Raw genomic sequence first — 24569 nt, 5'->3', positions numbered from 1 at the left:
CCTGTGTGAGACAGAGATGAGAGTGTAGTTGAGGCGTGTCTTCTGTAAGGTCGTGCTATTTCACTGAGAGAGGACAATTCCTACAACTTATGTTGTTGTTGATGTATAACAATGTTTAATACTTATACAATAGAGTGTATATTCCAGTGAGCGACGGTCACAGTGCTCGTGTATGGACACTACTGGTGGGTGGACGAGTGACTGAAGCTTGCCAGTTGGCGAGACAGCACGGTGACTTGCACATGGCCATGTTACTGGCACAAGCTAGTGGTGAGTATACAATATAGTGCTGGAATTATACTCACTGTACGTCACTGAGGGTCTCAGAGTCTACCCTAAGTTAGAGATGACTATATCATAGTCAACCACAGTCAAGTGTAGTGACTTCACACATATCATTGAATTTCTTCTCAGATATGTGCAGCATCACAATGTTTTACTTCACAGTAAGGATAGACCACATTTGATAATAACTCTAGTTTATTCAAATTTGGCTGTTATATCTTACTAAAATTATAAATGCGAATGTTTAAATGCATGTATGGATGGATGGATGTTTAAAGATATCTCCAAAACAGCTGCACGGATCTCACTGAAATTTGGTACAGATGTAGAACATAGTCTGGAAGAACACATAGGCTACTAATTAGGTTTTTTTTTAAATTCTGCGTGGACAGAGTCGCGTGCCACAACTAGTTTATTAATGCGAAAGTTTATATGAATGGATGTTTATTTGAAAGTATCTCCGGATGTAGAACACAGTCTAGAAGAACACATTAGGCTACTTTATTAATGTCGCACGGACAGTGTCACGTGTGACAGCTAGTATAGTAGCTATATAAAATTTACATGTCACAATGTCAGTTATCATACTACTTTGACACGGTTTGACCTATATATATGAAATTTTATACGTAAATTCAGTATATCTGAAAATCAGCTACTATCTATTTTTCATACCTCAAACATAGAACATAATCTGGAAGAACACATAGGCTACTATTTTTTTTTAATTCTGCATAGACAGAGTCACGTGCTACAACTAGTTTATTAATACTAAAGTTTATATGTATGGATGTGTGGCGGACACACACACTCAGACACGCACACAGATACCCGCACACATTCATTAATGAGATCATTCCCTACAAGTACACATTCATTCAATCATTTATTACATTAAAAAAAAACAATTACTAATTTTATATTTACAACTATATAAAATTATTACTTTTCATTTTATATATTTTATTTGAAATATCAATAAAAAATTAATAAGTAAATATCGATTCTAACGCCCTCTAGCCGACGCATTGAAAACGCTTCGTGTGAAGTTCTTGCGTTAATTACCGGTAGTTGCGTCGGCTCAGGTGCATTCAAAAATCACACAGTCACGGCCATCTTTTGCTAATGTAAAAATCATACGCATCATCCGCGCAGTCGTAATTATAAAACAAAGGTTTTCTTTTGTTGATTGTGATTTCCATTAACCGTGCTATTTTACTTACCTTCTGTACTTGTAAAACTGAACTGAACTAAATGTGTGGTGTGAATTAAAGAGTGATAGTTAAAAACAAAGTGTGTTAATTCCGGCAACGGACAACATCCTCAAAGGACACTCTCATCAAACCCCATAGATGGATGTTTATTTGAAGGAAGAACACATTAGGCTACTTATTAAGTAGCGGGCGATATTTAATTTTCATTTAATATTCCAGGTGACCAAACATTCCGTTCACTGATAGCTAAGCAATTACAATTGTGGCGTGAATGTGGCGCTACACAAGTGATAGCACATTATAGACATGCTATACTGGAATTATTAGCTGGAATACGACCTAGAGGTGAACTGGAAAAACTGGACTGGATTCGAGCGCTGCATGTTACTGCCAAGTTAGTTATTTGTTTATTTGTTTATAGGAAGACTAAAAGCCTACTTTACAATATGGTTAAATAGTAATTAATATAAATATAGTCAATCATTTCTCACTAATAGAAGTATTATATACAAATATTTATATACATTTTAGTATTACGAGTATTATTAATTTAGTATTCCGAGTATCAAACTTGTTAGTAATGAAAATGAAATGTAAATAAGATTTCAGTACATATATTGCAAGTTAAATAAAAGCTTATAATGAAATGAAAGGGAAATGAAATTGTTATGTGTATGGAATGAAAATTAAATGGAAATAAAAATTAAATGTAAGTTAAAAGTATTAAAACAATAGTGAAATTAAACATAACATATGTTTTTATATGTGTTAGGACAGTTTAAATTTGTAGTAAAAAAAACTAGATTAAGTTTAATTTGACATCGGATATTGCGACCGACAACATCAATATGAATTAATTATTATCTATCTTATATATATAAAAGAAAGTCGTGTTAGTTACACTATTTATAACTCAAGAACGGCTGAATCGATTTGACTGAAAATTGGTGGGCAGGTAGCTTAGAACCAGGAAAAGGACATAGGATAATTTTTACCCAGTTTTTTTTATTTTTTTTATTCCGCGCGGACGGAGTCGCGGGTAAAAGCTAGTTAATTAAATATTATAAGAGCTTGTATGTTGTTATAACCAATTTTTTATTTGCAGATACCTCTGCCCTCAAGTGCCACATCTGGAGCAAGTCATCAGAACGTACGAGGGTTACTTCAGCAGCTCTGATGATGAGGTGGATCTGGGCAGTGTGGAAGTTGATGAGATGGGAATGGCGGTGCCACAGCCTCCGTATACTGATGACTTTGAGATTAGTTTTAATGTAAGAATTTAATGTAATTTTTTTTTGATTTGGTGAAAGTGTTTTTTTTTAGCCGACTTCAAAAAGGAGGTTATCAATTCGACTGTATTTTTTATTTTTTTATTATTCTGTGAACACTTAATGAGTGTGTGCCGGAGGACTAATATTAGTCCCCTTCCCTTCCACAATATTTTCTTATAAGAGGGGGTCATAGGAGGGGATGTATAAGAAGGGGAAATATCTATGCGTCCTCTCCGTTGTCGATTAAAAGTAGGTAATGCATCTACATTAGCAGATATCCATGATCAATGGTCGCTATTTCGGCGAAATTAGGTGGCCGCTTGTTCTTTTATCACTTAATGTTTATTTAAGTTAAACTTAATGACTTTATAACTGAGAGGTCAATTTATATTGGTCTTTTATAGAATACCAGTCGTCGTCCATTAGACGTGAGATACGAGTTGATTCGTGCGCGTGCGCTCTCTCGCCGTCCACGACTTCAGCCGCACAACTATACAGTAGATCCGATGGATTATAGCCTCAGGTATAGTTATGTACAAACTTTATAACAGCTCCGAACATCATCAACAACATAAGTTGTAGGAATTGTCCTCTCTCAGTGAAATAGCACGACCTTACAGAAGACACGCCTCAACTACACTCTCATCTCTGTCTCACACAGGACTTGTTTTACTTCTCTTTTCTTATAGGAGGAGGAGATGCATAGGAAGGTTAAATATTCTCTTTTTGTGCGTCTCCTCCTTCGTAGATTGAGGGTAGACAACGCATCTGCAATTGTGAATGTCTATGGGCAGCGGTCGCTTCGCCATTTCGTTTTCCATCTTGTAATATATATATATATATATATATATATATATATATATATATATATATATATATATATAAAGAATACATTGAAGTGTACTTTATAATTAAGATATTATTTTCTAGTTTTCTACTTGGTTCTTGGCTGGGTCATCCAACAGTGGACAGTATAAAAGGTGTAGCGGAACAATTAGAAGCAAGAGGATATTGGCAATTAGCAATACAAGCGTTAGCTTATCTACAAAATACCACCATGTAAGTTATCTTAAACCCCCTCTCTATCCCCTTTTGGTCTTATGACACTCTGGGGAATATGTTGAATGACACCACAATCGTCAAAATCTGTAATCTTTTAGGGTATACATGGGAATTTACGTCTTAATATAAAAAATAACTGATTAGTGTTTGTAATTGTATTTAAATGACAGTTTCAGTTGTCTATGGATTTGTTTTGTCAAGTTTCAGTGTTTAAATTATATAAAAATGTCTGTTTTTAATAAGTCTACAGACTTATAAATGTAATATTATTTAGACTAATTTCTCATTTCGATTATATCAATGATTGTCAAACTTATTTCTTTCACCGCCCCCTTTGAAAATCAATTATATTTCAGAGCACCATAATTTTTATTCAGCCCTAAAACTTAAAAACCACAATTTCATTACTTTAATTAATTTCAATGCCCCCCATTTTTTGGACCCCTTATCGCCACCTCCTAGGTTTCAAACGCCTCCAAGGGGTCGTTATCGCCCACTTTGGGAAACACTGGATTATACTATGAAATATATATGTATTACCATCATTAAATAACATAATTGAAGTCAACACATTTATTTATTTTAGTATTTTGTCTGTTTGTCTGTATGTTTGTGTGCGCTAATCTCTGTAATTGTTTACACTAATCTGTTGTGTTAATATTAATTTAAAATCTAGTATTTATATAATTTCAGGCGTGGTCATTTAATCCGTGGGGTACTATCACGGAATGCGGCCATCAGACGTGGTGATGAGGAACCTGAACTTAGTCTACTGGACAAAATGAGAATACCAAAGGAATGGATATTATTAGCGCAAGCTGATAGAGCTAAATATGAGGTAAGTGATAGAAACCCCCCATGGGGTCTTAATGTAAGGGGTCATATACTATAAATCCTATAATCTGTGACCCCTTATATTAACGTCGTCATATAGTTAAGGGGTTCGTGATTTAAGTATGACTTTAGTGGTCTAGAAAGCCCCCAAGATGATTGGATTTTAGGGGGTCGAAGTCTATACGTGAGTTTACTACGACCTAAGATTGTAGGGGGTCGCTAAGATAAAAAAAAATATTTTTTTAAGATTATAATTATACGAAATTAATTGTTCTAAATAAAGAAACTGTACTTTTTTTTCTTAGTTTTGTTTTATCTAGTAATAACGCCTTAAAAAAGGGGGTTTGTGATTTTTTAAACTGGAATATATGAAGATTTTTGGTACAGTTTTACATTAAAATTAGTAAATTATAATAATAATGTATAAAGAAATATGGAATAATTAGTTTTTGCACGCGAATTCGTCTGCGCAGAATTAAAAAAACGTAATTAGTAGTCTATGTGTTCTTACAGACTATGTTCTACATCTGTGACAAATTTCATCAAGATCTGTTGAGTCGTTCCGGAGATATATTTTTTTATATTACAAGGTGGCAAACGAGCAAGCGGCCACATGAATTCGCCGAAATGGCGAAGCGACCGCTGCCCAAAGACATTCGCAATTGCAGATGCGTTGCCTACAATCAATCGACGAAGGAGACGCACAAAAAGAGAATATTTAACCTTCCTATGCATCTCCTCCTCCCCTTCCCATCCTTTTCTTATAAGAAAAGAGATTGGAAAGAGGAGTAGAATTAGACCTCCGATTAGATATCTTCAAACAATCATCCATCCATACATCTAAACATTCGTATTTATAATATTAGTAAAAAATTTTATACATTTTCAGCATCAACCAAAATTAGAAGTGGAGTATTTAGTTGGTGCAAGACAATGGAATGCAGCTCATAGAGTGTTGGTTGAACAAATACTCGCTGATTGTGTATTATCTGGTAAGTTTTACCTTTATTAGTTATACCTTTATTTCAGTGTCTCTAGATAGGGGGGGGGGGGATTTGACCCCCCCCAAAAAGTCTAGTTTTTTTAGCAGATAACCATATCGTCGAAAAATTCAATTCATGTTCAAATACATTTTATTTTGCCTGCAACTTTGTCTATGGGAATGAAAAATACTTTTTCTAGTAATTAAAATATCCTATGTCACTCAGTGATAATGTAATTTTCTAATGGTGAAAGAATTTTTGAAATTGGTCCAGTAGTTTTTGAGTTTATTTGTTACATATGACCTAACATTTTCAAAACGAAAAAGCCCCACTGACTGAGGCACCATCTATCAACTATATTTTGAATCAAATGTTTTTTTTTAAACTAGATAGGCTGTAATGTTATTAAATAATTTCTTATTAAAGAATATACTCGAAAACATCTAAAAAAAGGATTAAGCTTTGAATAAAAGTAATGATTGAGTAAACATTGGTATTTGAACTAGTTATTTTCACAATTTTTTTTAGATTTCATCTCTATAGATACATCAACTATATGTATTTTATGCCAATATAATATACACTATGACACTCTTAGGAAGAAGATGAATTAAATGACACCTCACTCGTCAAAATCTGTTCAGTATTATAAGATCTAAGCAGTTACAATTAAATTTACATACAAACACAAATACATACGCACGAAAAACATTACCCAATTTGTAAGTCGGTTAAAAATTACAAATCTTTTCTCTTTATAATCTATCTTATCTATATATATAGTCAGAAAGTCGTGTTAGTTACACTATTTATAACTCAAGAACGGTCGAACTGATTTAGTTGAAAATTGATGGGGAGGTAGCTTAGAACTAGGAGACGGACATAGGAACTTTTTTATCTTGTGTGCATTTTTTTTTATTCCGCGCAGACGAAGTCGCTGGTAAAAGTTAGTATAAATAAGTATAATAGTATAAATAAAGATAAAGAAAGTAATAAATATCTTAATTTCCAGATAACATCCAAAGTATTCGTTCTCTACTAATAAAGATGAGTGAAGCTGCGCAAAGACATGAGATCAGCGGCTGGGAGTGTGGCGGGAAAGCGTTATATCATTATATGCATGTCTGTGATGAGGTGTGTATACTCTGTACAAATATAAACCATTAGCCATAGACAAAAATGCAATTTACGAGAAAACTAGAAAATTATAACATATTTGAAATTCATTTTAGTCCAATTCGTTCAGAGAGTTGATATTTGTAAAATTATAAATTAAAATTTGTTAAATTATAAATGTATCTTTGTAAAATTATAAATATATCTTTGATTATAAATGTAACTTTGTAAAATTATAGATGCAATTTTATGTTATAGGTGCGTGGTGTAGTGTCAGCGGCGGAGGGCGGAGCACCCGGCGGGGTCGCGCTGCAGACGCGGCTGGAGGCGCTGCGCCCCACAATAGCGGCGGCATGTCTCGCGCTGGAGAAACTTACACCTAAGTAAATATTTCATTTTATAATAGAAATAAACGAATAACTGTTGTAAATTACGGCAACTTGAAGTTATTTCAGTCTATTTTCTACTATGGGTTTATATTTTATCCACATGTGTCGCGAACGCACGCGAATTAGTTCGGTAAAAAACTAAGTATTTGAACTAGCAACATTTTGCTCCTGTCAACTTCAGAATATTTTAATTATGGAGGGTAATGTTTTACTCGCTTTGGCTGAATAATATAAAAGGGCACACAGAGATTGAGATTCAGTTTTGATTCAGAGTTACAGTTGGTAAGAGATGATTCAGAGAACCAGTTGGTAAGCGATTAAACAATTACCATTAATATCAGACGTACAGTTTATATGCGATGTTACTGTGTCGTATCACTATCACTGCGGTGAGTTGTTTGTTCATATTTAACAGAGAAATTCAGACCGTGTGGACAGGGATGGCTGTAAGGGGTGGTGGAGGCCATTGGCGGGGTTTTAAACCCCTGCTTGAGAATGTTCATCTTACATAGAGATCGACGAGATGCGTAGGTATCTCGATGAAGTGACGGGTGCAGCCCGATTTAGAGTTATTATCGACGGGATACGTAGGTATCTCGATTCAGTGATGGATGTATTCCGATTTAAAGTTATTATCGACGGGATACGTAGGTATCTCGATTAAGTGACGGGTGCAGCCCGATTTAGAGTTAGATCGACGAAGTACGTAGGTACTTCGATTCAGATACGTGTGCACATGCGTGTGTAGGTACGTATATTCACAGTTGACAATTCGTGACTACAGTAACAGAGAAGTAGTTCACGACAACATGTGATCCAGCGCTAAGTTCACTGGACTGGAATGGAAATGATAACTATGTGTATAGTCCAGTCGAGTAGCACGAAGAATTTCGTACATTGAACTGTCATTACCTGTCTCTGTCACTCCCGCGTAAATACAATGAGTCTCGCTCGCACAGATACAATGGCCGCCATCCTCAGGGATTGTAAACCTTTTACTGGAGACTATTTTGTTTTTGTTGATTCTTTGGTAATAAATGTGACAGGTGAGACGTCTTCGGAAAGCAGTTACTCCGATATAGAGGAATCGGATTCTGATTTTTTTTTTATGCCGAATTAAGATTTTTTTTCTTGTTAATAAATACTTGTAATATAAAATCTAAATAAATAATTTATATAATAATAATAACTATATTTCATAAGTTGGTAAATTTTCTTTCTCCTTCAATAATTCATGTAAACCGCACTAAATACAAAAATGTTTGTAAAGAGGTCATTGTACGAAATTCTTCGTGCTCCGCGACTGGACCATAGAAGCAAATAGAGCAAGTTTTCGTGTTATTTACAATTTTAACTTGCGTATCTTCAGGAATGGCAGACAGGCGGCCGCGCGCGCTGAGATGGGCGGGCGGCTGGTGCAGCTGGCGCTGGCTGGCGGACAGCCGCCGAGGCACCTCGCTGCGCTGCTGCGTGCGTTACATCTGCCGCCCGACTGCACTGTACAGGTGCAGTATAAGGTACACAAATCTACTAAAAACTATTTTACCGAATTATACCATAACCTACCGAATTCTATCAATCTATGAATTCTACTATAATCTACCAAATTCTACCTCAATCTGCCAGATTCTACAACAATCTACCAAATTTTACCAAAATCTACCAAGTTCTACCGTAATCTACCGAATTCCTAGTAAAGTAAAGCAAAGGGAAAAAAATACAATTATGTAGTAAAGGTAGATGTTAAAGTAATAAAAAATGTTATTTTATAAGTAGAAATTAAATAGCCTTAACGTTTTTATTTATTATTATTATATAAATGTATAACAAAGATGTCGTAATCGTATAAAGATTTATAATCAGTTTTTGACTACTTCTATTCCATAGATAACAACAGATTTGGCGGAACAAGCTTCAGAATTGTGTATTGACTCGCCGATATCTTCACATCGGAGTCCAACATCCGCTCGTTGTTAGAACGAGATTTCTCTTTCTCACACATAAGAAATCTTATAAATCATTGAAATTATAGTTAAAAAGTTTTTATTATTCTAGTAAAATTTTGTAAGCAAAAATAACACTAACGGATTCCAATTAAAGGCATAGACAAACATATCTGATAAAATTTTGATATACAACAATATGTACCCTTATTTTATAATATCAAAGTTTTATCTCACAATTTATTTAATATAAATTAAAAAACAACAATATCGTAATTGCCATGTGTAAGACGTTACTCTGCTTATTTCATTTATTGTTGGTTTCTGAGAACAAAATATCCATTTAAAATATGACAAAATGACAGATATGATCTCTTTCTCTTCACATCTCTTTTCTAATAAGGAAAGGATGGGAAGGGGAGATGGAAGGTTAAATATTCTCTTTTTTTGCGTCTCTTCCTTCGTCGTTTGAGGGTAGACAACGAATCTGCAATTGCGAATGTCTATGGGCAGTGGTCGCTTCGCCATTTCGGCGAATTCATGTGGTCGCTTGCTCGTTTGCCACCTTGTAATATAAAATTTTGGTCTCAAAAACGAACAACGATTAGACATTTAATTTGATCGACGGATTCGAAATTCTTTTTGTTTTTAACAATTCTAGTTAAAACAACTATCTAATTCAAAATAATTTAACAGCATTCAAATTTGCTATCAAAAGTACTAGAAAATTAATCTCTATACATAATTATCAATTTGTTTCGTATCAAATAAATCTTGGTTTAAAATAATAATGATTTGTTTAAACAAAATGTGCCAAATAAGTTTCTTCTTCTTAAATATCTAATTACAATTTCAAAAATGTTACTACTGTTGTAAAAAAGTTGTATATGGCAACTTTAATTCACTGTTTAATCTGTGAAAATAAAAATAAAAATTGTAAATGACATTATTATAAAATCAATAGATAATAATTGTAAGTGGTCAAAATACACTTATTTCTTTGTCCAATGTTTGGTTAAAGATATCATCAATATTCAAATATGTTTAGATTAGAATATTTGATAGATATTTGATCCAATATTGGAATAAATAGTAATAAAATAAGTTTGCATGTTCACATTTTTGCTAATGAAGGGTGCTTACATATTTTGGCCGTAACTTTGAGTTCTACCTTAATATGTAAGCATCTTTACTTCAATCATTTTTCTTTTTTCGATAATAAAAGGTTATGTTTGTAATTAATGTAAGAATATGTTTGGTATCTAATAAAGAATATTTTAAATAAAATTCCTACTTTCATTTTTATCTTGGACTCGGAGAGCGCAATTTTTATATTCGTGGTAAATTACGTAATATAAAATGGTTTTTTGATGAATAAAAACTCCAAAGGCGGTAGAAAATCTACTTTTGTGAGTTTTGTTTTCTGGTAACCCTAACAACTTTGACGTTTCGACTCTATGAATGATTCCCGCGTCTACTTTATCTGTGGTCAGGCGGCCATTTAATTTTTGCTCTATGTCTTTAACGTCATTGAAAAATGAACGCAAGATTAATTTCTCTGTGAAAATGTGATAGTATATAAATGTAAACATAAACAGAAATCATGGTTATATTATTTAATTTTTGATTAAATGAATAAATCTTGAACTTTATACTAAAGAATGTCGGATATACATGATGGTCCAATTTTCATCGACGTGGGTGACGACGAACCTGCAGAAATATGTGTGGACTTTGCTGATAATTCTGATCAATTAAATTCCGATAGCAAAAGGAAAGATTCAAAGTAAGTTTCCAACCTTTAAACACTCTTGAAGATGCAATAAAGTCTTGAAAGTAAAAAGTAAACAAATTCCATAAAAAATTTTTTTGTTTTCATTTTATTACTCAGTTAAAATTCAACTTTGTTTTTAAAAAACATTGAACAATACTTCATTTGACTACTATTTATACACTACGTAGACCACAGTTGTATTGATGATTTGTGAACGTAATAAAAATGTTTGGCTTAAATATTTGTTCGAATTGCTGTAGTAAGATTGAGGCGTGTAATTAACTCACAAAATGATCAATTTAAATCCACAGATTTGATTTCAGGAAATACAATGATGTATTTTTAAATGTACAAAGCCGTAGACTCCGTTGTCCGGAATGCAACAGATACACTGCGGAGACAGAAGAGAAAATTCAACGTCACATAAAAAAAGTCCACCGAGGAGAAAACCCATTTCAATGTTGTATGTGTGAATATAGTACATACAATAGTTCAGTATTTGAAGAGCATTTACGAGTACATCAAGGTAAAAAATTTAAATATCAACCTGTCTCTCCTCTACACAGTGTTGGCACAGTTTGTACTATACTTCCATACATCTCTATCAGCCATCATATCACTCCTTTATGTATATCTTTCACACAATACATACTTTCTTCTGCTTTCCTTTACCTTAGTAGCTGTCCATATTCAATCTCGTTATTTAAAAAATATATATATTGTAAGGTGGCAAACAAGCAAGCGGCTACCTGAATTTGCTGTGCAGTGCAGTAAAGCGATTGCGCTCACAGATATTCAGCAGAGGAGGGAACACACAGAAGTAGAATATTCCCCATTCCTATGTGTCCGTATTTCCTTAAAAGAAAAAGGTGGGAAGAGAATTAGTCACTCATAAAACGAAACGCAGAATTGTTTCCACTTGATGTCCGTCTTCTGTGTGGTTGTGGCATTTCGCCGATCTACCCTCCCCATTTGTACATCCAACAAATATTGTTGTGGGATTTACTACTGTTATTTGTTGTTCTCATGACGTTGTTTTTCGTTAAAGGTATAAAACCATACAAATGTTCCAAATGTCCGTACCGAAGTGTTTCTAAGAAGAATACAAAGAAACACGAACTAATACATCGTCCAAATAACCCGTTAAAGTGCACACAATGTGATTTCATTGCGAGACACTCTCGTTCACTTCTTAATCATATACGAAAGCATGATATGGAGACTACAGTTACCGAGTTCAAAGTTGAAAAGGATATAGAATGTAAAAGATGTGAATTTGTAGCACATTCTAGAAATGAAATGTTACAGCACAAAGCTAAGATGCACACTGATGAAAGAAAAAGCAGATATCAAGAAGATGCATTCACTTGTGCATTGTGCGGTTGGTCTTCTCGGAATAGACCGAAGATTCTTTTACATATAATACACCATCCGAATCAATACATTGACGAAACTATTATAGATGTTAGCATTTTAAAAAAACATGGTATATTAAATTGACAATTTTTTGTATTATTTTAAATATAAAATGAGGTGTATTTAATTTTTTTATATAATGTAGGAAATGAGAAAACTGGGAACCGCTATATCAAAGTCCTTCCTAACCTTCTAGCTATTGTTTACGACACTTTCCCAAAGAATTAAAAAAAACTAATTAGTAGCCTATGTGTTCTTCCGGACTATGTTCTACATCTATACCAAATTTTAATGAGATCTATGCAGCCGTTCTGAAGATACCTTCTAACAAACATCCTTCGATCCATTCAAACTTAGTTCAATACAAGTTTGACGACTTATCAAGAGTCGACTTTACAAATGTTATTTTTCAACGTCTTTGGGTCGCTTCGCCAGTGCAGTAAGTATTTTGTGTTGTAAATGATAATACTAGAAATTCATTCAAATAAAAAGCCCTTTTTTGTTCATTAAATAGCCCTTTTTGTTTGCCACATTTGTGCTTCGGATTAGATTATAAATTTAAGCAGCATATTATAGATGTATTAGCCTCGTACTAAGGAATGTAGTTAATGAACACTTTTTCACATATGTAACAAACCACCAGTTTTTATTTTTAAGTGACCAAACTTATAAATTCAGAGGAAAAATAAATTACATGTATACATTGTTAAATACTACTACAATATTTCAAGTGTCAAGAAGAAACGTCAAAACTTCTCAAAATGTCAGGAAATAAATTGATAAGTGAAACAAAACAGATTTAATTCAATATTTTTTTCCAATTTAATTTACTTTCCATATCCTTCCATTCTCTCGTGTGGTTCCATTATATGAGAATATCTGAAATAATTCAACTTTTTACAAAATATACATTGTAAAAAGAGATAAACAATTAAAGAATTTGTATTTTGCATACTTGTAATTTCCCGCCAACCATCCGTAATGTCCCATAGATGATGAAACCTCTGAGAAGCGGGCGAACTGTAGGTATCTATTTATTAGAGACAGAAGCTAATAAAATTATGTAAAAAAACATTATATAGAAAGAAATAGTTATTTATGCATATCATCTACTTACCTGGACGAACCACAAAATGACCAACCGAGGTTAGAACTCACGACATTTTCATCTTCATTAGGCGGTGGACTGAATTCTTGGTTTAAAAAAAAATCATTAGTAAGATTATCTAATAGTCTGGGTTATATAAGGTAATGCGAGAACAAGTATGTGTGAATAGCAAATCTATTGAACAGTAGTTTTAGCTTGACCGATTTTAAAGAGTTTTTTTCGTCAAAGATGCTCGGAAAGGTAGAATACTAATTCGTCCTTCCTGAGCGGTGAAAAGTACTGTAGAGGTAAGTCAGTCGAGATTTTTGTTTTATTTAATTAGTTGCTAGTTATTTTTAAAGTGTACATACCCTGCCAATGTTTACAGTAATATAAATCACCAGAACAATGGTTTACAAATGTGTAGAATTTGAAATATTTGCCAAATCCTCTGTTGACACTCACACAGACGGGGGCGTAAGTTTCAGGACACGATAAGGGACAGGGATGGTAATCAAATGCGGAATCTATATCGTATAGAGTGCTGAACTTTGAAGAACGTAGACTTTGTTTATTATCTGGAAAGTTGAAGACATTAACAGCTGGAGAATAAAATAGCTGTTCTGTAGTTATTATAATCTTTGACAAAAGCATAGATATTTTTGAAAAATACTGAAATCTGTAATAAATAATGCAACACAAACCTGTAACATTTAGTGTTATATTTTTAACTGGCAACAATTTGTCGGCGCTATTTCTGCGCGAATCCAAATATTTTTCACAAGTACCGCTCGAAACAATATAAAATTCTGCAAGTACAGAATTAAAAGATTCAAATTGCATAAAGTTTTAAGCTTATAATCTAGCTGGTGAATTTATAAATGGTATAAGAACATAGTGAGTTGTTTTCATTCGTTGTATTAGTTACTAAAGATATTAAGACTTCTGGATTGCGTTAGTGAGTGGTGGTGTTTTTAAGTGTAGATTTGAATAAATATCGTGATATTTACACAAAGTATAGGATAAATGTAGAAAGATGAAAAATACCAATAATATATCTATGTTTTTTTAGTGTACGTAAGTATAATAAATAAAAAAATGTTTATTGCTTTTTCTCGCGGGCTTCAGTGAATAAGGTAGTCGGTGAGTTCGAAAGTCGCGCGATCAAAGTAGTCGTAGTGTCGCTTTAGTTGCACGATAGTTCGAGATTATATTATTGTTTTAACAAAACATATATGTATTGTGTTGATTCTGTTATGTGTTTTGTGAATTGTTTCTGTTTCTCTGTGTTGTGCTTCCTTCGCTTACGATATTCTCAGTGAAGAGAACCTGCAATGGAATTCGAATCGAATGGTACGTAGTAACTTAATATAAGTTGTATTCTACCGACTTAGCTTTCGTAGGATCGTATCCTAATACCCAATTATAGTTGTGGACCATAACCTCATAGAAGTTTTCTCACTTACCAAAAATGGTTGAAAGAAAATTAGTAAATTAACAAAAATGCGTTAAATATATTTAATATGTTACCTTGTCCAGGATACTTGCACATATTACTCATAAACATATAGCATGAATTTTTAAAATCCTTATGTTGTGTTTCACCATCCACTATTCTTATTCCACAGACTATAACGTTATTACTTTTACATATGTTATCTGTGCTCGCGCATCTTTTCTTTACGTGTTCGAATTTCAAATGGCTGTCATTCGAAAAATTTTCTTTAATTTCTGGCAGCTTCATATAGAAACTTTTTGATGTTACGAAATTTATTAATATAAAGAATATTGCCAGTGTTGGAAAAAGCATTCTTATGTTTTATGATTTAATTATTTCTAGGAAATTAAAGTCTTGTCATGGTTATTAACTTTGTACATTATTATTTTCTAGGTATAAATAACACAAAAACTCTATATAACTTACGTTATAGAATCGTAAAAAATAAATGAAATGTTTATGGATTAATTTAATATTTAAAGGTTTTAGTAAAGAAAATAGCAACAGCTGGTATTAACGATCTATTGCGATCCAGAAAGTCGATTCGATACAAAGCCCCTGGATCGTACATCCAGACCTGCATCCCTAGGTTCTATCGTTTAAAATTCGTACACTTTTTTATTCAATTAAAAAAAAAATTAAAGTGTACCCGACTCGTATTCGATCTTCGTTTCGTCACTTTAACGAAACCAGACGTCATCATTATAAAAAAATATTTAGATTGAAAAACAAAACGCTGTATTACAAATTTACAAAATAACAATAAGGGCTGGGCGTTGATTGAACGAACTAGTTGAATCAACCATCAACGTTTCAACCGTTAACCGTTTATCATTTAACTCGTTGAATTCAACGCAAATTTACAAAGGAATTACTGATGGATTTTTTTTCTTAGGGTTTTGTGTATTGAATGTATGATTAACTAATTATATTTATCAAAATTACCTAACTTGTTTTTCCACAAGTTGAAAAAGCAAATAATCTATCTCTAAATACAATGTATAAATTTAAAACAAATTACAGTTTAACTAAGTAATTAATTGTCTAATTTTCGTATCGTTCTTTTTTACGGAACGAAACGCCAAAAATACTACATCTATGACAAATTTCAATATGATTGGTGTTGAATAGAATACCGAGGATGTCAATTTAAACTATTTATCATTTTCATAAACCAAACGATACTTTGTTTAAAAATCGTACAGCGCCATCTTTTGTACGAGACTTATAACGAAACTATACATGTGACGTAAAACGCTTTGGCCTAGTACAAATATTGGCATCAAGCGCCTTCGTATCGTTTTTCGTCAATTATGTGCATAGTATGTCATTTTTTAATATATTTTACACCCGATAGGGGTTTTTGTGGCTAACGACACTATGGTGCTTGTCACAAATATTTGACGTGACGGTCCACTGCACCGAGCAAACTTTTTTTTTAGTTTTTTTGCACTTGAGTTTGGCATCCGAGGTGGTTATAACCGTATTGTAAATAACTCCACATCTTTTTACGTAGAGTTGGTTACGCTGACAATAAAACAATTATCTAATCAATTATTAATAATTAGCTGTGACCGCGATTTTGTCTGGTTCGAAATACTGTTTTCTAATTTTTAAATTAAATTATAGCCCAACATTCACATAAACCTAACATATGCCCATACAGACTTTCATCCCCATTCTCTGTTGTTGTTTTACACCCTTGAGGTTAAAACTTTTACAAACTTTGAATGTCATATTTATTTTTATCAAATTAACAGCCTAATAAATAAGTTTCTAATCTTTTAACTTTATAAAATTTTTCATCCACACTTTCAACGCCTTACAGCCGATTTTTTCGCATAAAAAATTAGCATATGTCTTTTCTCAGATGTACCAAATTTAAATCGGTTCGGCAGTTTTGGCGTAAAAGTAAAAGAGCGTCAGACAGACAGACAAAGTTAACTTTTGCATTTATAATATCAGAAAGGATTAAAGAATTAATAAGGTTTTACTTTTAATTTATAAATTACAAACAAATAACAAGACATCTCGCCCAGCATATAGCAGTATGAATTCACGCAGTGCTATCTACTGGTGAGTTTTATAAACAACTTGTTCATTCACATCAGTCACTAGATGGCACTGCACAAATTTACATCGTGGTATCGTTAAGTTGGTCAAATTATTAAGTTGTTTTGACGTACAGAAGACATTTTCTCTAGTCCTTAGCAACCGACAAAATAATTTTAAGAATTTTTTGAGAGCTGTCCCCTTTCCATAAATGGGACGTTCTTCATGTCACTCGACCTTCGGTTTAAAGCCGGCTATACCTGTTGAGCGAAACTTGCTGAGTAATGGTTAACACGAGTGGAGGCAATTCAAGTCAAGTGCTACTGTCTATAATTTTAGCAAGTCCATTTAACACCAATGCAAGTGGCGAAATTAAGCAAGTGATTAATTTCTGTCGGCGCACTACAAACATAGAGACCATTGGCCAAGCGCATGATGCCTTTGATTTGTGCAAAAAACCGATACTAGGTACTTTACTGAGACAAGTGGTCGCGAGCGGCTGCGAGTTTCTAGAGTTCTCTTCTCTGTTCTGTTCTGTTCTGTTCTGTTCTGTTCTGTTCTGTTCTGTTCTGTTCTGTTCTGTTCTGTTCTGTTCTGTTCTGTTCTGTTCTGTTCTGTTCTGTTCTGTTCTGTTCTGTTCTGTTCTGTTCTGTTCTGTTCTGTTCTGTTCTGTTCTGTTCTGTTCTGTTCTGTTCTGTTCTGTTCTGTTCTGTTCTGTTCTGTTCTGTTCTGTTCTGTTCTGTTCTGTTCTGTTCTGTTCTGTTCTGTTCTGTTCTGTTCTGTTCTGTTCTGTTCTGTTCTGTTCTGTTCTGTTCTGTTCTGTTCTGTTCTGTTCTGTTCTGTTCTGTTCTGTTCTGTTCTGTTCTGTTCTGTTCTGTTCTGTTCTGTTCTGTTCTGTTCTGTTCTGTTCTGTTCTGTTCTGTTCTGTTCTGTTCTGTTCTGTTCTGTTCTGTTCTGTTCTGTTCTGTTCTGTTCTGTTCTGTTCTGTTCTGTTCTGTTCTGTTCTGTTCTGTTCTGTTCTGTTCTGTTCTGTTCTTTGTTCTGTTCTTTGTTCTGTTCTTTGTTCTGTTCTGTTCTTTGTTCTGTTCTGTTCTCTGTTCTGTTCTCTGTTCTGTTCTCTGTTCTGTTCTCTGTTCTGTTCTCTGTTCTGTTCTCTGTTCTGTTCTTTGTTCTGTTCTCTGTTCTGTTCTTTGTTCTGTTCTTTGTTCTGTTCTGTTCTCTGTTCTGTTCTTTGTTCTGTTCTGTTCTCTGTTCTGTTCTCTGTTCTGTTCTCTGTTCTGTTCTCTGTTCCGTTCTCTGTTTTGTTCTCTGTTCTGTTCTCTGTTCCGTTCTCTGTTTTGTTCTCTGTTCTGTTCTCTGTTCTGTTCTCTGTTCCGTTCTCTGTTTTGTTCTCTGTTCTGTTCTCTGTTCTGTTCTCTGTTCCGTTCTCTGTTTTGTTCTCTGTTCTGTTCTTTGTCCTGTTCTCTTCTGTTCTGTTCTGTTGTGCCTTCACTGGGCAAGCCTCGGCCGACCAGTATAAGGGGCTTTACGGTATGTCTACATGGATGGTTAGATGTTTGTTATTACGAATTGCCAGAAAGGCTTAACGGATCTCTGTGAAATTTGCCATAAGAGTAGAACACAGTGTGGAAAAACACATAGGCTAATTCTGATACAGAAAATAGTTATTGGTCCCGTGGGATACGTTTGTATTCTTCTTAATGTCAAAGATGATTGATTTACAGACTGTCAGCGTCCGTGGATGCATCTTTCAGACGTGTAAATGTGCCAACACATAACATAATCTGGAATAACACATGGGATACTTCTTACATACTAAAAACTTGAGAGGTGTCAAGGGACACCCGGATGGAACGAAGTTCCTTTCAATTAATTAGTGAAGGAACCAATGTTTATTCTATGAATAAAAAACTTAAGTCTTCACAAGAAGTACATTTTATTTCTATGAATTTTCGTTATATATTGTCACGTGGTTGCCATGGTGATATAGCAAAAAGTGTCGTGACAACTTTTCGTAAGAATTTTTTCCGTCTAGCCCCCTTTCACAACGCGCGATAAGGAACTTCGTTCCAAAAATGCCAGGTACCCGAGGAATATGTAGGTTAGATATATAAATATAGCGTACGCTACTAATGCAGTAGGTTCCATAAATCTGTCAAGAGAGGGCGCCACGGCACTTAGCCACACACCCCGGATGCCTTAAAACGTCTTTACCACTAAGCGTCTAGTCACGCTATTGACGTTTACGGCTGCTTTAGTGTAAATAGTGTATATAATTCCAAATAAACTAAATTGTTAACAGATAAATAAAATAATAAGTCAAGTTGTATTTTACACTATAATAGCAGTCCCTCTGACCGTAAAAAGTAGTCCAGAATATGCCCGAATAAATACTACATGTTCGCGAAACAAATTTATTTATTACATTGCAGATATTTCAATTTCATTAATATGTATATACTAGCTATCGGCCGCGACTCCCACCGCACAGTATTAGAAGAAAACTTAATAAATAGCATATGTGTTCTTCCGGACTATGTTCTATATCTGTGACAAATTTCATCAAGTTCCGTTTAGCCGTTACGTAGATACCTTTAAACAAACATACATCTAAACATTCGCATTTATAATATTAGTATGACGTGAATCTACGACTTCTGTGGGTCTAGTACGAATATTTGTGAAAATCGCTTTCATATCGTCATCATTAATTTTGTTAAAATTAATATTTAATTATTGGTGTACTTTACGCCCGATACTGCATTAATTTTAACACTAATTTTGTCGAATACGATACTATGGAGATTGTCACAACGATTCGTGCTAGGCCCGCTGGGGTAAAAATTGCAATTTGTCTATTTTTAAATGCTAGTGAAAAAGGATCTTAACCAATCACTTTAAGTAAATGCCCGGCTGGATTTAGTCTTTAGAACGAAATCATTTTAAAGCTTATAGACGAATAATTGTCTTTGATTTTTACATTCACCGCATTTTTAAATATCGTCAAGCTTTAGTAAAACCTAAGTGACTATAAATATTAGTAGATGTTTATTAGCCTTACTAATATTATAAATGCAAAAGTTTTGATGATTGTTTTTTAGAAGTTACCTCCAGAACGATTGCATAGATCAACTTAACAAGGTTTTTTTATAATTTCGCGCGTACAAGTTGAGTGCAAAAGCTAGTTTGCATTCTCCTTGAATATTTTTTTGAGGAGGGAAGAATCGTATATAAAAAAATCCTTGATTTTTTTTTATATCATAATGTGGCAAACAAGCAAGCGGTCACCTGAATCCGCCTAAATAGCAAAGCGATTGCTGCCCATAGGCATCTGGGATTGCAGATGTAATACTTACCTTTAATCGATAGAGGAGGGGACGCACAGAAAGTGGATATATCCTCCGTTAAATCCACTTCCACTTCCCATCCTTTCTTTAACTTGCTAACACGATCATAACTTAATCGTAACTTAGAGAGTTAACATCAGCAATTAACACAAACATGTAGTTTCTTAAGTAATTATTTAAACAACCGTTATTTGTACCTAGTATACTATCCTATAAGAGCATCGTTGGCTCAGGGGTTAAGCACTTGTAATCTGCATGTCCTGGGTTCGAATCCCGCCATGTACCAATGTTTTTTTCTATTTTCGATTGACAAATGTACATTTATGCGACATTCTTACGGTGAAGGAAAACATCGTGATGCAACCTACTTATATTTGGGAAGAAATGCAATGATATGTGTTAAGTTAACCAACTCTTACTGGGTCAGCGTGGTTGACTATGGCCTAGTCACCCCTAAATGAGGGTAGGCTCCGAGCCCCTCAGTGGGGATGTATAGTGAGCTGTGTTGATGATATCATAATATCCTACCGTCACTGATCTCTATCGATGGATAGGTTTTTTATTGGAAATTATAATTTCAATTCGTTCTAGTTTCAACGCGCAGGTTGATGTTACAGACAGTTCATTCTATTTCTGTTAGTAATTCCAAGCCACACCGCCACTGCCGACCGTAACCGTCAGCGTCAAAATGGCGAAAATCAAATGGGCACAAAAATCACTGCTTATAGCCCGTCATTGTAATAGAGGTCAGTTCGATTGTTAACATTTTAAATTTGAATCTATATATATAAAAGAAAGTCGTGTTAGTTACACTATTTATAACTCAAGAACAGCTGAATCGATTTGACTCAAAATTGGTGGGCAGGTAGCTTAGAACCGGGAAACGGACTTAGGATAGTTTTTACCCCGTTGTATATTTTTTATTCCGCGCGGGCGGAGTCGCGGGTAAAAGCTAGTTTAGAATAAAACATAATTTGCATTCGTATGTTGGGATCAATGAAATATCAAGTACTGGCCGTCGCCCGCGACTCCGTCCACGCGGTTTTAAAAATAAAATTAGTAGCCTATGTGTTCTTCCAGACTATGCACAAACTTCAGGGAGATCCATGGAGTCGTTCTGAAGATACCTTCAAACAAACATATATAACTTGATAAATGCAAATATATCGTTTTTCTTGTATATTTAAGTATGAATTTTTGCAGTAAAAACCCTTGGAATTAAACAAGTATAAAGTTATTTTGTAGAAATTGTAAAAGAATAAGTCATTGGACAAGTGAAGGGGAAGATTAATGAATATGAAATGAGTTGGGAAATGAAAAGCAAACAGCTCGCCACCCGCTTTACCCTTTGCCCTTGCAATAACCGTCGGCGCCAGTCGCGAGACTACTTCTAGCTGTGATTTTATATTGTACAACTATATTACGAATGAACACCTCACTCGTTAAATCAGTTTAACTGTTTAGGCTCTACACCGTTACAATACATACATACATATACATATATATACATACATACAAACCCACATAAGGACGAGATAAAAACATTACCTTAGTAATTTTTTCTAAGACTAAAATCCCCGTTAAAACATATTGTCATCTCTGTTTTGTCAAAGACAATGACAGGGATGATGATATGTTTTCATCATCATCAGCTCACTATACGTCCCTACTGAGGGGCTTGAAGCCTACCCTAAGTTAGGGGTGACTAGGCCATAGTCAATCACGCTGACTCAATGCGGGTTGGTTGACTTCACACATATCTTTGAATTTCTTCTCAGATATGTGCAGCTTGCATCACGATGCTTTCCTTCACCGTAAGAACGTCGGATAAATGTACAAATGTAAATCGAAAATCGAAAAACACATTGGTACATGGCGGGATTCCAACCCAGGACATGCAGATTGCAAGTCAAGTGCTTAACTCCAGAGCCACCGATGCTCTCTCGACGATATGTTTAATACAGACATTTTGGTCTAAGTAATCAATGGTATGTCAGTCGGGTAGTTTTTTTTTATTCTAATAAAATTTAACTCTGCAAGTCGCTTTTGTTAACTTATTATTCATTTGAAACGATCTCTGCCGATTTTCAATTGTTAGACAAATTACTTGACGTTTTTAATTAGAAAATCTGACGTCAAGACTTGGTCGGTTTAATTTAAATAAAGAGTTTCCATTGTCTGTTCTTAACATTATCTTTGAAAAAAAAAGAGATAGAAATATGCTTCGATGTTTTGCTGTGAAATTCAAGTTTTATTGCCTTTGTTGTGCAAGTGCGCTTTGCATAAAAATTTGCGTGAAGCGCCTTCGTCAATTATATCAAAATTAGTATGATTTTTGGTATACTTTACGCCCGATAGTGCCGCTGGACACATTTTAAAATGATGAAAGCTGCCAAAATGACGAAAATAAAAAAAGGCACAGAATACGACGGTTTATAGCTTATCTATGTATGGAGGTTAGTCAGGTCAGTGAAGTTATTTTTTTTTAATAAAAAAATAACTAGCTTTCGTGTAATTTAAAATGCTTTTAACTTGGAATTTAGCTATTTCTTTGTAACTCTAGCTTCAGTACATAGAATAACAATTTTAAAAGTGTACTACTAAACTTTGACGTTACGTATAGTAAGTTTTTTCAAATATTTACAACATCAACCCTTATTCCCACCCCTTACTACCCTTCAATAAATCATTGATATATCTAGGTCCTTTAAATCCATCCCTCCGAACATCCCTGTCGAAGATAAAACTGAAGTGTTGAAAACGTTACAACTTTGAAAGATTTATAATTTACTAGCTGGTGCCCGCGATTCCGTCTACGTGGAAAAAAAAAACTCAATTAGTAGCTTATGTGTTTTTCTAGACTATGTTCTACATCTGTGCCAAATTTCATCAAGATCTGTTGAGCCGTTCCAGCGATACCTTCAAACGTACATCAATCTAAACATTCACATTTAGATTATTAGTAAGATTAAGGAATTCACGTACACGAAATAGGTTTTTTGTTCTATACTAGCTTTTACCCGCGACTCCGTCCGCGCGGAATAAAAAATAGAAAACGGGGTAAAAATTATCCTATGTCCTATTCCTGGTTCTAAGCTACCTGCTCACCAATCTTCAGTGAAATCGATTCAGCCGTTCTTGAGTTATAAATAGTGTAACTAACACGACTTTCTTTTATATATATAGATTATATACAGTCACTCCTCGTTTATAAATACCTTTACATAGATAAATAAGTTTAATAACAGGGTAAGAGAAAATCTGTAGTAAAATTTATGTTCTATGACCTGAAGCCTTACTTGTCCAATTATGAAGTGGCATTTCGAATCGTATACTTTCTTAGCATGTTTTATTTATTAATCACCGGCTGCTAAAAACCTATTCAACTATTATTTCTGTCACATATCGTATAACTTAAGGGATGTCATACTGTGATATTTATAAGAATCTGAGATTTTTTATGACCCCTACGTGAGATCGTCTTACGCACCCCTGAAAATCTTAAAGGTTTGAACGTAAAACTTTATAAATCATTTTAACATGAAATAAAGCCTCACCAACCTATAGTACTTTGCCCTTTTTATTTAAGACTAGTAACCCGTTTCGGCTTCGCACGTGTTTTGAAGGAATTAGATTAGTTTCTTACTTATAATGAAATATAGTATAGAAAACTATTACCTTACGGTGATACTAGCAATCCAACACGTATGTATATTGTTATAATAATCCACCTAATTGGTAGGAAATGGGTAGGAAATAAACGTTCTCGACTGTATAGACAGCTAAAGAAATTAAACGTTTTTATAGCCTAGGTTATTTGCTAAAAAAAATCTTTCTATTGGAAAAATATTTTTTATAATCGGTGCAGTAATTTTTGAGTTTAAGAAGCAAGGCCACGAATCCTCCCCCCGGCATCCTGGTACGCTCCGCTATTATGCAGCGACTCGCGCGAAGTTAAGAGCTGCTAAAACAGTTGAAAACTAAAATTAACCTATCTTTTAACCTATATGGCATACTGGACTGTAATCTAACTCGGTGTTAAATTTCATCCAGATTAGTTCAGCCGTTCTCGAGTTACGTGACAGCAAACTCACATCCAAACTTTCGTATTTATAATATTTGTAATTAGTATTTTATTTTATTTAGAAAGATTGGTATTTCTGCCTACCCTTTTACGTTAGAGGCGTAGCTTATTTAGTCAATGCGTTGTTTTAATAACAAAATTTGCACCAAAATGTTGAAGCAAGATTCCTAATTAAGAGCGTAAAGTAATTTGTTGAACGATTTAATCCAACCCC

At 34.1% G+C, this 24569-nt stretch overlaps 3 protein-coding genes across 3 annotated transcripts in view; 2 read left to right on the top strand and 1 right to left on the bottom strand.

Annotated features, from left to right (window-relative positions):
• The window catches only part of LOC106708915, a 48845-nt gene extending 39523 nt beyond the window's left edge, over positions 1-9322 (top strand). Inside the window, exons 38-48 of the mRNA XM_045685229.1 lie at positions 148-270; positions 1719-1893; positions 2605-2770; positions 3175-3293; positions 3701-3829; positions 4526-4670; positions 5556-5658; positions 6662-6783; positions 7024-7148; positions 8524-8671; positions 9042-9322. Of these exons, the coding sequence (XP_045541185.1) occupies positions 148-270; positions 1719-1893; positions 2605-2770; positions 3175-3293; positions 3701-3829; positions 4526-4670; positions 5556-5658; positions 6662-6783; positions 7024-7148; positions 8524-8671; positions 9042-9131 (1445 nt within the window). The 3' untranslated portion in view covers positions 9132-9322. The remainder of the gene's footprint in view (positions 1-147; positions 271-1718; positions 1894-2604; positions 2771-3174; positions 3294-3700; positions 3830-4525; positions 4671-5555; positions 5659-6661; positions 6784-7023; positions 7149-8523; positions 8672-9041) is intronic.
• A 1280-nt stretch (positions 9323-10602) lies between these two features.
• Positions 10603-12340, top strand: LOC106708905 (zinc finger protein 64). The gene is given in 4 exon segments (XM_045685382.1): positions 10603-10883; positions 11195-11397; positions 11920-12321; positions 12324-12340. Coding segments are annotated over 4 exon segments (747 nt in total). The 5' UTR covers positions 10603-10758.
• Positions 12341-13095: 755 nt separating this feature from the next.
• On the bottom strand, positions 13096-15164 carry LOC106708897. Its single transcript, XM_014500498.2, has 6 exons — positions 14905-15164; positions 14079-14183; positions 13746-13952; positions 13405-13480; positions 13243-13317; positions 13096-13166 (listed from the first exon to the last, which is right to left on the bottom strand). Exons 1-6 carry the CDS (start codon positions 15116-15118, stop codon positions 13115-13117), a joined length of 729 nt encoding a protein of 242 aa, XP_014355984.2. The 5' UTR covers positions 15119-15164; the 3' UTR covers positions 13096-13114.
• Positions 15165-24569: the final 9405 nt, after the last annotated feature.

The sequence above is a fragment of the Papilio machaon genome, chromosome 29, assembly GCF_912999745.1.
Source record: "Papilio machaon chromosome 29, ilPapMach1.1, whole genome shotgun sequence".
Classification (NCBI taxonomy): domain Eukaryota; kingdom Metazoa; phylum Arthropoda; class Insecta; order Lepidoptera; family Papilionidae; genus Papilio; species Papilio machaon.
Note: the sequence above shows the minus strand (reverse complement) of the source record. Positions and strands in the feature narration are given on the sequence as shown.